Source organism: Juglans microcarpa x Juglans regia, chromosome 2D (assembly GCF_004785595.1).
Source record: "Juglans microcarpa x Juglans regia isolate MS1-56 chromosome 2D, Jm3101_v1.0, whole genome shotgun sequence".
Lineage (NCBI taxonomy): Eukaryota > Viridiplantae > Streptophyta > Magnoliopsida > Fagales > Juglandaceae > Juglans > Juglans microcarpa x Juglans regia.
The window spans coordinates 9,898,743-9,914,989 of NC_054596.1; the positions used below are offsets into that span (position 1 = coordinate 9,898,743).

The 16,247-nt window shown below is 37.0% G+C and overlaps 1 protein-coding gene across 1 annotated transcript; it reads right to left on the bottom strand.

The window, feature by feature from the left end:
* Nucleotides 1-1,316: 1,316 nt before the first annotated feature.
* LOC121248679 (WAT1-related protein At5g07050-like) lies at nt 1,317-14,990 on the bottom strand. The gene is made up of 7 exons (XM_041147218.1): nt 14,712-14,990; nt 14,482-14,544; nt 14,225-14,341; nt 2,732-2,975; nt 1,903-2,061; nt 1,658-1,809; nt 1,317-1,567 (listed from the first exon to the last, which is right to left on the bottom strand). Exons 1-7 carry the CDS (start codon nt 14,963-14,965, stop codon nt 1,471-1,473), a joined length of 1,086 nt encoding a protein of 361 aa, XP_041003152.1. The 5' UTR covers nt 14,966-14,990; the 3' UTR covers nt 1,317-1,470.
* Nucleotides 14,991-16,247: the final 1,257 nt, after the last annotated feature.

Consider the following 16,247-nt stretch of genomic DNA (forward strand, 5'->3'; position numbering starts at 1 on the left):
CTATACTCACCAAGAGAGAGCAACTTGTGATGGAGAAGGAGGAGGTCGGCATATCTGGGGTGACGGGGCTTCCTTTTGGTCATGACTTCCATTGCGTGAGAGGGAGGATTTACGCACCATTCATGACATGGGAGCACGGGCTAGGGTGCTAGGTGTCAACTACGGTAGCGTTCGAAGGTGGAGACTTGTCCTCTGATGTCTTCTATTGGCAGTGGCGTCCTGATGGCTAATAGCACGGGCATGGGAAAAAGTTAAAACCCACTTGCTTGCTCTATTTTGGGTTTGGTACGACAGGGGGCCTTCGGTGATGGTGAGACAACGTTTGTATGTTGGACGGCTGAGGAGTATGATGTTAATGGACGAGGGGTTGGCAGCTTGCGTTATGGTCATGAGGGTTTTAACCAAATTAATATCCAACAGTCTTAGGGCTTTTGGATCAATGGTTGGGTCTTTAATAATTGGTATTAGAGTATGAACCACATCACAGGTTCAAGTCACGGAGGGGGTGACCTGTAAGCTGGATTAAAATGTCTTGGTATTTTGTATGTGCATAGTGTTAAGTCATTGAATACTGATAGATGATGCCAAAAGGGAAAGGACTACCACTAGGTTAGTGTCGATAGAGTGGGCCACCGTTGACGTCGGATTCAGAAGTGTGGTGGAATGTTATGATTCTGAAGGTTAAATATTTAACTAAATTAGTATCCAATAGTCCTAGAGCTTTTGGATCAATGTTTGAGTTTTTAACAATTTGTGGTGGCGTTGCCCTGTGTGTGTAGGTGGCTGCAGGAGTTCTGCCTGTAGGGAGGGAAGATGAAGTGATGGGTATTTTTGACATTTGAACAAAATTATAGGAAAATTACTTAAACACCCTCTTCGTGCACACGCAGGTCCTTAATGGGGTTTGTATGTAACACGACTCTTCTGTGAATAATAGTGAAAAAGTATTAATCCTGTAATGATAAAATATTGAATAATACTGAATAGTAACAAAAAGTAGTGAAAAGTAAGTGAAAAATAATGATAAAATAATGAATAATAGTGGAGTATTCTCAGAACACTCCGCTACTTTTGGATGCTGAGCTGATCTCAGATGATCTATGAATAGTAGTAAAAAAGTAGTTAACAAATTGTGAATAGTAGAGAAACAGTCTGAGGCTTACTTCACTTACCAAACACAGCCTAGTCTGAGTAGTCTTAGGCCTCATTTGGTTATACAAATCATCTCATTTTATCTCATCTAATTATTACAACTTTTACAAACTCTCACACAAATACCAAAATAAAAATAAAATTTTATTCAACTTTATTTCATCTCTTCTTATTTGTGTAACCAAACGAGGCCTAAGTATCGTATTAACCTAGTAAAATATTATCAATATATATGACTTGACACTTAAGTTTCTAATAGGAAACCACCATTTAAATACCTAATTCTATTGTTTTACTTCCTTAATTTCAATAACTTCTTCAGATATGGTTTGCTGGAACAGCTTCTCCGCTCTCTTTTTCTTTTCCCCATAGAGTGGCGTACAGACCAAGAAATATCAATGAAGCTCCAATAATACTGAAATGCAAGTAGAAAATACCACAATAAATCCATTTGGTAGACCAAAAGCTAGCAATTATTAATCTATCCACGTACAGATATACGTACCTTCCCATATATAAAGCATCTCCTAAAATGAGCATTCCCATAATGGCTACAATTATTGTGGCCAATGGTCTAAACGCTGTCATGAAGACTGGACCCTTCTTTCTTACTACCAACGTTTGAACATAAACTGTAATTCCAAATATCATAATCCCCTGCCAAAAAAACAAAAAAAAGGTCACAAAATTTAGATTTCCAAGAATCCTATATATAAAGAAGAAGACATGGGGTGACATATAGAAGCATACACTATAGATGGGAGCAAGAAGGGTGATGTTCCATGACAACGTCCATGAGGAAGCTTTATGATCCAGAATTTCCGTCATGATTGTGGAGAGAATAGCACCCGATAAGCAAGTTAATGATGTGAGAGTTATTGGTGCCTGATACATTTTGATTGTAATTGTCTGCAATAATCATGTCATCATGTCAATTATCATGCACTCTGTTCCCTTCTATATATATGTATATATATTTATATATAGGAGCTATATAACAATCTAAATATTCAGACAAAGAGAGGCCTGACCTACTTCATTTGTGATTAAACTGAACATGAGTTTATGGAAATCTAAAACAGAGAATGCCCAGGACCAGGCCAATCCTCTTTATAACTGTAGCTCATAAACTGATGATCAGTGTTGGTCAGTCTTGGATCAGCAATGCCAAAACAATCCGACTTTCAAGAAATTAAACTACCCATCGATCCCCTGGAACTAGTTATAATCTGACATCCACCTTGCTTCTAGTTAAATGACATACACAATTCACTTTTTGTTGCTATTTTAAATTATGATAAGCACACATGCACGATTCAATTAGAAGAGTAAAACATGCAGTCTCCGTGTAATTGGTACAGACGAGAGATTGAAGATATCTGTGTACAAAAAAGAGATTTTTAGAGCATCGATGCACATTGGTTTAGCCAAATGGTAGATCAATCTTCGTATTTGAAAACAAGAACTATAATTCAAGGACTTTTAAAATACCTGTGGATCAGGATTTGGAGTATTATATATAAGCGATACTAATTGCTTCTATCGCTTATATATTAAGCATTGGCCCAAGGGATTTCACCTGTAAAATGTAGAATGCTGACAATGAAATGTATGAAACCAGAAGCATCAAGGAACCCTTAATCGAATCCTTGTCTAAAAGTACTGATCTCGATCCGGTGGTAGGTTGATGCGAGCGCTGTGAATGAAAAGAAATCACAGTGAGACCCTTGTATAAGGTCATCAGTGTTGCTCCTCCAAAGGCAATGATAGTTCCCAATATCTTGGCCTGAGAACCACGCTTGGAAATGTCTAATTTCTCCATCCTGAATATGCCAAGCAAGATTTATCAACTTAAGAAGCAGAGAATGAGAATATGGGGAGGGAATCCCTGATCTAGGATTAAGTCATATTTTTTTTTCTTTCTTTATTTCTGCAAACAAAGCTGTATTCATAACAGTAAATTACAAGTAGTCACAATCATCCAGTACTGTAAGATGGAGGGGCGCCCACGTGGGGCTGACCCCCTCCTAAAGGCAAAGTGTAACGTATGGCTTACTTGCTTATAACGCATGGCTTAAAGCCATGCATTACGACAATTGAAGGCTGGCCTTTAAGGCCAGCCGTGTGGAGGCTCCTCAATTGTTTTTTTTTTTTTTTTTTGTGATGATTACAAATACACAAAATCTCTCTCTTTTTGTTCTCTCTTGATAAGATATTTAGGCTGTAAATTTGTTAAGTGTTAATTTAGTTTTATACTACGTAATACACTTCGCTACTAAGAGGAAAAGCTTGTGATTTGTCAATCTAGAAAAACTTGTGGAGCAATTTTATAAGCTAAGCTTGAGGTATTTTTTCCGCTGTGCTTTCTAACATTGGTATCAGAGCTTTCTTAAATTGCTTCCAGTTTACAGCTTTTTCTCGCATATGTTTTGAGATTTTTCTAATGTTTTTTTTATATTTTATTTATCTGAGATTCAAAAAAAAAAAAAAAAAAAAAAAGGAAGCCATGGCAGCGCTGCAAGGTGCTGCGAGCACCAACGCAGTGGTGCTGCGCGCACCACCGCAAGATGCTGTGCGCACCAATGCAGTGGTGCTGCGTGTACATGGCGCTGCGCGCACTAGCTGGGTGCAGTGTGCACCACCCTGCCACTTGGAGGAGTTTCTCCGGCGGTGAAAGCAGCTGAGACTGCTTGTGGCAATCCCTAGCGGCAGCTGAGCGCTGCTGTGTAACGGCTACTGTTCACATGAACAGTAGCCATCTGGAGGTTGAAGATGATCTTTGATCATCTGTCTTCTACTAGGCCTGGGCCTCACGGCCCATTATTTTTTTTTTAAACCATGTACAATACGGGCTGGGTTTGGGCCTTTTGGCTCACTATTTAAAAAAAAAAAAAACAAATTTTTTTGCATGATTTAATATATGCTTAGATATATTGTTATATTACTTGTGACCTTTTATTTAATGTTTTAGATTAAATGTGATTACATGTGAATATATGGTTATATTCATACTATTTTTTTTAATTCCATTATGTTAATATTACATGTGATCTTTTATTTAATTGTTTAGATTAAATGTGATTACATGTATATGTGAATTAAACATGTGGATATGTGATTATTTTATCATCTATGAATGTTAGGCTTGAATGTTTATACATTAGTCTTTAATGATAAAATAGAAAAGTTCCCACTAAGTAGTCTTGGTTAGAATTGTCAGTGTAAATGATAGGCTGAAAAAATTGTAGTGACCCCAGTAAGAACTGTAAATGCACTGTATAGCCAAAAGACCACAGTGACCCCAGTAAGAACTATAAATGCACTGATGGAACAAGAAAAATGGACTGTAATGGTCTTATATGAACCATCTTTGTAGACTGGCCCAACAGGTTGCTGTGGTTGGAGTAGCTGTTCTTGTAGACTGACCCAAAAGGTTACTGCGATTTTAGTAGGTTATGTCTTTACATGTAACTAGGACTAGATGACTACTTAAGATAGTGGGAGTATGGTTGAAATTTATGGTGATTAATTCTCCCATATTTTTTTTAAATTTGCGCGAGAATTAGGTTAGAAATTTAATAATTGGATATTGTGGCGCAAGAGATGATTCTGAAGCCTAGTGATTTTTCGATCTTGCGACATGTCTAAATTATTCTTTTTCTAGCTTGGATGGACGTGACAGATTTCTTAGGTGTGTGTGTAATATCATTTCTTTGCGTATTGTAGTGAAATGGCAACCAAGAGTATAGTTGCCGATTTAAACGAAGGGGAGAAATTGGATGGGGAAACCACGACATTTGGCATCGCAAGATCCAATATGTCTTAGATGAGCAAGAGGTCTTGGAGGCTTTATCTCACTCCCTTATTGCGCCCGGGGAAGGGACCTCAGAACAACACAAAATAGATCAACTAGCCTATTCTCAATGGGCTAAGAAAAGTCGGTGCGCGCGCATAATAATGTTAAGCAGCATGCATAATGATCTAATGTGTGAGTTCGAGATCTATGACACTACCCAAAGCATGTGGGAGGCTTTGAAGTTGAAGTTTGGTAGAACTTCAGCCACTAGATTGCGTGGGTTAACCATGAGGTTTGACTCCTATAAGATGCGCTCTGACCACACGATGAAGCAACATCTTAGGGCTATGTCGACCATGATCCGCAAACTTAAGTCGGCAGGAAACAACCTGACTAATGAACAGCAAGTCCAGGCAGTGATAAGATCACTGCCGAATTCTTGGGAGAATATGAGCTAGAACCTGACGCATAACGAAAATATCAAAGACTTTGATGATGTCTCGCGTCACTTGGAATTGGAGGCTGAGCGCCTAGAGGCTGCTAAGCCCAATCATACGGCCTATGTGGCTGATTCTGGTTCGCGTAAGGCATCAAGACCTAAGCGCAAGAAGTCCAAGAATGGGGTAGCTGCTGGACAAATTAAGAAGGTGTCAGAAACTTCTCAACGCAGCAAGAGGGGCAAGCGCGGGAAAAACAAGTCAAAATTAGAGTGCTTCAACTATAGAAAGAATGGTCACTTCGCTCGTGACTGCACTGAGCTGAAGAAGGTATACTCTGACTTTTCTCGCCTTGTTTTTGTAACTAGCCATGTGATGGTTGCTCACTCCTATCCTGTGTGGACTGTTGATTCAGGAGCGACCGAACACATAGCGCGAGATAGAGTCGGATTTTTGGAGTATTGCCGGATTCCAGCTGGGAGCCGTGATATCAAGGTGGGGAATGGAGCTAGCGTGGAGGTACTGGGTCTTGGTACCTACAAGCTGGACTTGGGGGTGGCCGCACTCTTTTCCTTCACAATGTGCTATACGCTCCCGAGATCCGATGAAACTTACTTTCTGTAGTCACTCTATTAAGACTTGGTTTTCAAATTGTATTTGAAAACAATTATGTTTCCTTTTATTTGGGCCATGTGTTTTATGGCAATGCTTTTCTTCAAGACGGTTTTATGATATTGAATTTGGATTATTCAAATATAAATGAGTCTATTGCTTTTCTTTCTACATCTGATAATTTGAATTCATATAAATGGCATGCTAGGCTTGGCCATATAGGGCAAGATAGAATGGCTAAGTTAGCTAGAGAAGGCCTTATAGGCAATCTCGCTAATGTCATCTTGCCCACATGTGAACATTGTCTAATGGGAAAAGCTAAGAGAAAACCGTTTGGAAAAGCCAATATGGCATCTTTTCCACTGCAATTAGTCCACTTAGACATCTGTGGTCCAATGAGTGTGAGGGCAAGACACGGAGGTGTCTACTTCATCACATTTATAGATGATTTTTCACGTTACGGTCATCTCTATTTAATCTCCCAGAAGTCTGAAGCATTAGAATGCTTTAGGCGATATTTAAGAATGGTTGAGAATCAGTTAGACAAGAGTTTACAAACTCCAAGAACTGACCGAGGACGAGAATATCTCTCTGAGCAATTTAAAAAGCTCTGTGATGAAAAATGAATCAAAAGACAGTTGACGATGCCAAGTACGCTGCAGCAAAATGGCATGGCGGAAAGGAGAAATCGAACACTGCTTGAGATGGTTAGGTCAATGATGGAGCAAGCAAACCTACAAATTTCTTTTTGGGGAGATGCACTTTTGACTTCTGCCTACATTCTTAACCGAGTGCCTTCCAAATTAGTAACTTTCACCTCATATGAACTATGGACCGACGAGAAACCCAATTTGAGTAACTTGCGGCCATGGGGTTCAACGGGTTTTGTTTATGATCTTTCTCATATGTATGGGAAGTTAGGCCCTAGAGGGAAGAAGTGTATCTTTATAAGGTACTCAGAACACTCTAAAGGGTATGTGTTAAGAGGTGAACAATCTGATGGAAGTGTGACTAAGACTGAATCACGAGATATGGATTTCATTGAAGATGAGTTTCTAAGTAGATGTGAGGTTGATAGGAGTTTAAAACTTCATGAGATTGTAGAACAAGAGGAAAGTTCTCCAAGGAATTTAGTTGAGAATGAGGAAGAAATTCTTCAAACTCCTACAAATTATAAAAATGATTTGAATCTAAGTGGGAGCACACCACTTGTCAATCGATCACAACAACCTCAGCCGCGTAGAAGCACACGTGAAAGTATTCCCCGTCGTCGTTTTGAGATTGAAGGGGAAGCTTTTATGGTAGCTCTGCATGATGATGATGAGCCTAGGACGATTCATGAGGCTCTCTCATCTTCTACTAAAGATGAGTGGATGAAAGCTCTTAATGATGAGATTGAGTCTATGAAGACAAACCAGGTCTTGGATCTAGTTGATCTACCGACAAGGCGTAAGACTATTGGAAACAAATGGGTTCTTAAGGTCAAACGCAAGTCGGATGGATCAATAGATAAGTACAAAGTTCGTTTAATGGCGAAAGGATATACCCAACAAGAGGGTATAGACTATGAGGAAACTTTTTCACCAGTGGTGAGGTTTGCCTCAATTCGCCTAATTCTAGCTATAGTAGCAAATATGGATTTGGAATTCTACCAAATGGACGTTAAGACAGCATTTCTCAATGGAGAACTAGATGGAGAGATCTATATGGATCAACCAACGGGTTTTGTGGTCAAAGGTCAAGAGCGCAAAGTGTGCAAGCTCAAACGATCTATATATGGCCTAAAGCAATCATCTAGACAATGGTACCTCAGATTCCATCGAGCCATTCTCTCGAATGGGTTTACGATGATCACAGAGGACCATTATGTCTATGTCAAAAGGTCCAAAAAGAGTTTCATTATGTTGTCATTGTATGTTGACGACATACTACTAGCTGGAAATGATAAAGGGATGATAGTCGCCACAAAATAGTGGTTATCTTTCAATTTTGAGATGAAGGATATGGGTGAGGCAGAATACATTCTGGGAGTTAAATCTATAAAGATCGCTCAAAGAGACTTTTGTGTTTGTCCCAATAGACTTACATAAAGAAAGTCCTCGAGCGCTTCCTAATGAATGAATGTAAACCCATTGGCACCCTTGTTGCAAGAAGCGAGAACTTGTCTAAAGTGTTGTGTCCTAAGACTCAAAAAGAAAAGGAAAAGATGGCCCGTGTCCTTTATGCTAATGCTGTGGGTAGTTTGATGTACGCAATGATGTGTACTCGGCCTGACATATGCTATGCAGTTGGCTTAGTGAGTAGATTCCAATCTAACCCCGGACTGGCTCACTGGAAAGCAGTCAAAAGGATTATGCGATATCTCAAGGGAACTGCAGACTATGTGTTGTGCTATCAGGGTTCAGATTTGTAGCTAAGAGGTTACAGTGATGCCGATTGGGGCAGTGACCTAGATGAGCACAAATCAACTACTGGGTATGTCTTTCTGCTCAATAAAGGCGCCATTACATAGAGCAGCAAGAAACAACCATGTATAGCTTTATCCACTATAGAGGCATAATATATAGCTTGTTCTGCAGCAGCTCAAGAAGCTGTTTGGTTACGGAGGTTCCTTAAGCATTTAGACATTGACATGTATACTTCAGATCTAGTGACGATATTCTGCGATAGCATGGCAGCTCTCGCATATACTAAGGACTCAAAGTATCATGGAAGAACCAAACACATAGATATCAGATATCACTACATCAGAGACATGATAGCGCAAAAGGAAATGGTTCTAAAACACATTTCTACGAATCACATGGTTGCTGATCCTTTAACGAAGCCTATTGCAAAAGATGTCTTTGAGGCTCATGTTAGGAATCTAGGACTGCGTAGACTGTAAATGTAATTTGTGTTTCAAATAACATTGAGATGTAACCTTTCCTTTGGGATATTAATACAATATGATTCAGTTCTTGTCTTTATCGTATTGTTTTATAATACACACACAAGATATGTCAACAGGCTTAGATCGGCTCACTCACACGAGCGATCGCCTCTAGCACTTAAATAGTGAATAGAGATGAGACATTGTGTCCCTAGGTACTTGTCTAAAGGGATAAGTTGGTTGACACAAAGTTATGTCGCCTTAGTGGAAGCTAAGATGAGGTCCATTGATTGGACTATGCATGGGTTACCCCACCATCCATGTAGCCTGTAGTAAGCCAGATGTGAATTCATCTTTGACATCTTGGAGGCGTGCAAATAGAGGAATTCGGGTTAGACGCTTAAGGAGCGGCTAGACTAAGATCTGTACGGTGTTGATATAGACACATGCTCTTTAAGAAAGAGAAATCCACCGTAGCATGTGTTTCATACTATATGTGTTTATTTGACCATATGAGGAAGTGAGTAAAATGTTTCCTTCTTTCTCACTGTGTGAGTCTCATTTTTTAAATGTCATTTACTTTTGACTATGTCACGAGATGGAGGTTGTGATGTCTGCTACTTTGGCATGCTGTCTATGGCCATGATTGATACGGTCTAAAGAGGCATTGTTGGGAAAGCGGTTCGACCAAAATTAAGTGATATGAGTGCAAAGGGAAGACTCTTCGATATCGTATCTACGATAGTGTTTGCTGACGTCATACAATGACCTACATCATGGTAGCGGCTAAAAGTTGTGAACACATTGAAATGATTTGGAGGTAGTCAAGCATTGTTCTGAGTTTTTTTAAACTCAAGAGGGTTCGAAAATACTTGATCTTGATGCGATCAAATGAGTCCAGGACATGACCAGATACTTTAGGGATGTTACTATACTGGTCTTCTCTGGGAAAGATTTGGTATATGTACTCCCACCTTTCTACAGATGTGCTTGGTGGTCGCACGACCTATTTATTTGTATGAACAAGATTGAGAACATTAGAGAGATGCAGACCTGGGGTCATGCCCACTGTGTGCGAGTGGGAGATGTAAGATGGAGGGGCGCCCACGTGGGGCTGACCCCCTCCTAAAGGCAAATTGTAACGCATGGCGTTACTTGCTTATAACGCATGGCTTAAAGCCATGCGTTACGACAATTGAAGGCTGGCCTTATGTGGAGGAGGACTTTGTTTTTTTTTGTGATGATTACAAATACACAAAATCTCTCTCTTTTTGTTCTCTCTTGATAAGATATTTAGGCTGTGAATTTGTTAAGTGTTACTATAGTTTTATACTACGTAGTACACTTCGCCACTAAGAGAAAAAGCTTGTGATTTGTCAATCTGGAAAAACTTGTGGAGCAATTTTATAAGCTGAGCTTGGGGTATTTTTTCCGCTGTGCTTTCTAACATGTACAATTAAAAATTATAGCATAAATGTGGGTTTTTATCACCATGAAAGTTTAAAAGACAAGGGAGAATTGAGATGAGGGGTATGTTTTCATAGAGACTATTGGAAGCTGCCCATTGCGCAATAGAATGTGCACATCGATTTAGATCTCGATGAATTTTCCTGGTTTGCCAGCTTTAAAAATTCTGCAATAGCTTCCTGATATCATTTATAATAGGCTGAACAGTCCAATATGAAATCTTTTCTGGATCATTCACTGCTTGTAGTGTTGTTAGTGAATCACCTACAATTACAATTTTCTCAATATGTTTTTCCTTGACTTCCATGACTCCTATGAGTATTGTTGTAGCTTCTCCGTGGTTTGGATTTAAGCAAGCTTGGGATGAATCTAGTTTGGACAAGAATTGGAGAGCCCTCCTCTGATCTGCATATGGCTACTGCTGTGCTGCCTGAGTTTCTTACCTCCACATCAAATGTTAAAGTGTAGTGTTCTCTAGGTGTGGCTCTCCAATTATGGCTTTCATTAACATGTTTATTGTCCCAAGCATTACAGTGTTCTTTATAAATATTTAGGGTGCCAAAGACAAAACTCTCAATATTAGGTGTGAAGGCCTCATGGATTATCTTATTTATAAGAAACCAAATGTTGTCCATGGCTATGATGACAAAAATTTGGAAGTAGTGTTCTTCACTGCTAGTAATATCGAGGCTCTTTGAAGGGGTAATAACACAATCCATCCATTGGCTAATATCATTATTGGCAAAGTTGGAGATATTCAAAGGCCAATGAGTGTGTCTCCATAGGATTCTTGTGAAAGTGCATTTCAAAAAGAGATGAATTTGTGTTTCTTCTTCAGTGTTACAAATAGGGCATTGAGTTTCCTCATCACTCAAAGGTAGAAATCTTTTCAAAATCTTTTTTGTGGGGGTGATGTTGTTGATGGGTCCAAATGAGTTTGTCTATCAGTTTGGGCAAGATGGATTTTTATAATCTCCTTCATTGAATCTTGATGGAAAATAGCCTGTAGTAAAATTATATTCCATCTTTTGTGCTCTTCCATAGTTAATCCAGAGACTGTTAAGACCTTTTGAATGGATGCAAATTTTGGACTAGGTTGAAATGAGGGAAGAGTGGGGATCCAAGGATCAGACCAAACCCTTGTGCTTAAACCATTGTTAATCTGAAAGCACAACTTTGTTTGAGAAACTCTCTTTGCTTTGAAATCCTTTTCCATATCCATGAGTTAGTGGTTTTTGGACTGGTTGCAAAGAAATAAGAGCTTCTTAAGTATTTATCAGTAAGCATTTTCTTCCAAGTTGCATCACCACCATTAAAATTTGCCAACCTATTTTGCTAATGAGAGCTTTGTTGAAATTAGAGGTTAACCTTAGACCAAGGCCACCTATAGATTTAGGCTTGCAAATTGATTTTCACAATTTAGGAGTGAAGTAGTGAGATTTTTCAGGTGGGAATCCCTGCCAAAATTTCTTGAAAGATTTGTCAATGTAATTGGTAACAACTTTAGGAATCAAGAGGGTGGACAATATTAGATAAGAGGGTATGGAGCTAGTTACTATGGAGCTAGTTACTGATCTAATTACAGTGGTTTTACCAGCCTGAGATAGAAGCTTTGTTTTCCATCCTACTAATTTTTGAACAATTTTCCTTTGTATTTCTTTAAAATGAACTTTTTCTGAGGCTTTGAATGAGAGGGGAAGGCCAAGATATTTAATATTGGAGGAGGCAATTTTGAATCCAAGGATCTCTTTCACTTCTCTTCTAATTCGAGGTAAAGTGTTGCCACTAAATTGATTGGAAGATTTAGCATCATGGACTTTATGACCTGATGAGAGAGAGTATTTTTCTAGGCAATTTTGGAATCTTTGAGCATTATTCATGGAAGTTTTACCAAAGAGAATCATATTATCAACAAAGAGGAGATGTGAGAGAGGGGGCCATTCCTACTAATAGTGATACTCCTGAGGTAATCAAGATTCTCTTCTTTTGTAATGATTCTTATGAGAACTTATGTTCCAAGAATGAAGAGGAAGGGGGATAAAGGATCCTCTGCCTAAGACCTATAGATGGATGAAAGAAACCACATCGATTTCCATGGATGATCACTGAGTATGAAACTATATTATGATGCATTCTTTGACCCAGATTAAGTCATATTCATTATCCTTTTAATTAAGTATCTTCTTCTCAACATGTCTTAATGTTGCATTAAATGATTAGTGGACAAGCAAAACATAACAAATAATTTTTTAATAATTTAGTGTCACATTATGGGATGATGAGAGGATAAGTAGCATTACTCAGATTGAATATAGAGAATTAAAGACCAAACACAAAAATAATCTTAGTAAAACAAAATAAAAAAATAAAAACCCTCCATGAACAGGGAGAGAGTGCGACTACGGACGTTCGGCCACCTCCATGGATGGTGCCCCCAAGCCACCCATAGGTTGCTAGCGAGGGATCCACTGCTACGTGGTTGGAGATGGGGGGAGACCCCCCCGCAACTGCCAGCTAGCTCTACTTGTGCAAGAAGATGGTTTTCTTCTATTCTTTTTGTTATATGTTGTTATTTACTATTTATATTTTTCTTAGTTATTTATTATTGTTATTTAATTATTATATGTTTTATTGTTGTTGTTTTTGTTTGTTAATTTTTGGATTTTATTATTTTTGTTAGTTGTAGTGCTGTAAGTTTTTGTTATTAATAATTTATTATCATCATTAGTTTTTCTAATACTCATTATTTATTCTTATTTTTATTAGTTATATCTTTTTACTTATGATTAATGTTTGATATTTTTATTTATTAATGTTTGTACTTTTTTTTTGTCATTTATTATTTGTTACTAGCTATTTTAGTTTGACTCTCATTAATTGGTAATTAAAAAAGTTTTAACTTTTCAATGAGGATATTTTAGACAACTCATTTGGAAAGTTTGGTTTCATGGTTGCAAGTCATAAAAATATGATAGTTTGGAGTGGAAATTATTGATTTTGGTAGTTGGAGTGTAATTTGAAAAAATGATAAGAGAAATACTTTATTGGATTTCATAAAAATAAATTTATAAAATGATGTGACTTGATATAATATGTTAGATTATAAAATTATATAAAGTTGATTTAACAGATCACATAAAAGTACGTCATTTCGTGAATTTACTTTTATTTATGTTGCACTTCTTGAACTCAATTAAAAAAATTGGTAGATTGAATTAAATTGGGAACTCATGAAAGTTTATGATAAAGTGCAAACGAGGAGTGTTATTTCGTTCCTTGTTTACAAAGAATTCAAAAAATAGAAAGAGAAGGAATATATCTGCCAAGAAAAATGTTATTTTATCCATTTTATTTATTCCTTCATTTTGACACATCATGTATTTTATTTTTTTTAATTTTTTTACTTAATAGTTAAGGAAATGGTTATTAATGTATTGATTTATTTTATAATATTTTTAAAAATATTTTGAAAAAAAAAAAAAAAAAAATATGAATAAAACAATTGAAGAAAAAGAAAAATGAAATTTTGAACTAATGGTAGCTAGGATGGAGTGGTGCACTATGAGTGGCAGAGTAGCACCACTCATATGCTAAACTCATAAGCTGACGTACGTGATAGTTAAGATTATAGTCTCGTTTAGAAACGGAAACGATTTTATTTTATATCATCTCACCTCATCATTATAAATTTCTTAAATTCTTACATAAAATATAATAAATAATTTAATTTTTTTAAATTTTAAAATAATAATAATATTAAAAAATAATATTTTAATAATATTTTATTTATCTTTTAACTTTAATATAAAATCGTCTCATCTCAACTTATTATTCAAAAAGTCATGTATATCAAACTACTTTAAACGATATATTTTGTTTTCGTCGTACCTGCACAAAACGGCCAAGATAAAGGTGATCGATGGAATTAAGTTGCCCAACGCAGATGCAAAAGCTGGAGAAGTGTATTCCAGTCCTGCGAAAAACAGCGTCCTCCCAAGCACAGCTCTAAATTATTTGAAAGTAAGAAAATCAAGGAATTAGCAGAAACTTTAAATTGTTATGCCAACTTGAAAAAACTAGAAAACAGGCTCCTGCAGATATGGAGCAAGGCAGACCATGACCCATTCATCTCCCATACAACTTACCCCAGGAGACCCAAGAAGAAGACATTTCTAAAGATTGCAACGCTTAGTTTGCTGTTATTGTTCCTGCAAGGGATCGAGTGTACAATGGTTAGTTAAACTTGATGAAACGAAAAAGACTTTCTCCCCTTTTTTTTTGTCCCTTCTCCTTTGGTCAGCGCGGAAGAAGTTGACAGAACAGATTGGAAGAATGCGAAAACAAGAGAAGAAGAAAAAGAAAAATGGGTAAGTACCTTTCGAAGAGAAATGCGAAAAGAGCAGTAGCAAGAGTTCCGAAAGCATGTCCATAGGCAACAAGCACATAACGACTCATGCCTTTGTCGAGAGAGATCTTGGAGACTATGTTGTAACCTGCAAAGCAAAAATTAGAGAATATGCAATACATATATTGTCTAAACTCTTCACACGCCTCTCCCTTAGTAGTACTGCTTCTAATTCTAATTCCATCTCTCACGCTACTCTCTTGATCATCCTGCTCTTCTTGCATTTTGATCCTTAATTTCCCACCAAAATATGACTGATCGATCAGAAATCTCCAAAGCTATTATATATGCACACTTAAATAATTAAGTTGGAGAGACTATTAATGTTTAGACGTACGTTACACTCCCACTAAAGTGATTCACAATGTAATGTGCTAGCGCTGCTGGACTCCACTCATGAAAATCAAGGATCATCTGGATCCCTGTAAATAATAACCTGCTTATATTTGTCGGGAATAGCGCGCAGAAAGTCTCCACTCTCCACACTACAGCTTAAAAGTACCAGCCCGCTAGTGCCTTCTGATATACGAGTGATTAGTGGAACACTTCATCTTTGTCTTAGCCGATTACTGGATGAAAGCATCAGTTCCACTTGCCGGAAAGAGTAATTAAGCTTAAAGTGCAGTACTTTTTGGTTAAATTAATTATTATATATAATATGTTTTCAAAATTTTATTTCATGTGATCTGATCATTAATTAAGTGTTTTATTAATTAGTATGAGTACGTACGCTGCTTATAAGCTAGCTAGGATATTGATCATGACCTGATGATCATCATGCATGGAGTGTTACAAAAATTCTCATTATTTCTCAGATTAATTGAAAAAGATCATCAACGAACTTATACACATGATATTATATAGCTAGCTCTAGACCACCGCGTACAAAAAATATTGCAGTTGATCTTATAGTGGATCCAGGAAGTATACTGCAACCTCGATCGAAAAACTATTGTTTTAACCCCTCACGTTAAAACTAGTGGAGAAGGAATATGAATAAATTAATGTAGCTAATTGTTTCAACTCGTTGAATGACAATTATAATTAAGCTATAAATATATATATATATATATATATATATATATCATGGCCTACACTAAGACGCGCGAGAGGAACCAAAATATATAGTGGCTATAGACTTGTGATTCTGCTCATATCTATGTATTATATATAAGTATATATTCCATCAATATTTAATTCCTTATTAACAATATAATACCCATTTTATGACTTGTTATATCACCTAATTAAGTAATGCCTTTGTGTTTGATGGAATCCCTTTTGTTTTATATATCTTGAGTAATGCTATTATGTCCTTGACTTAATAAAAATGTTGAAAATATATATATATATATATATTCAAAATAAAATGGCACCCAAAAACATAAAAAGAAAAAATACTAAAAATCTGAGATTCACTCTACCCATTTATGTTTGTGTTTTTAATCTTGTTAATAAACCATGTGGCACCACATTGTAGTGCTATGTCAAAGGGGATAAAATGAG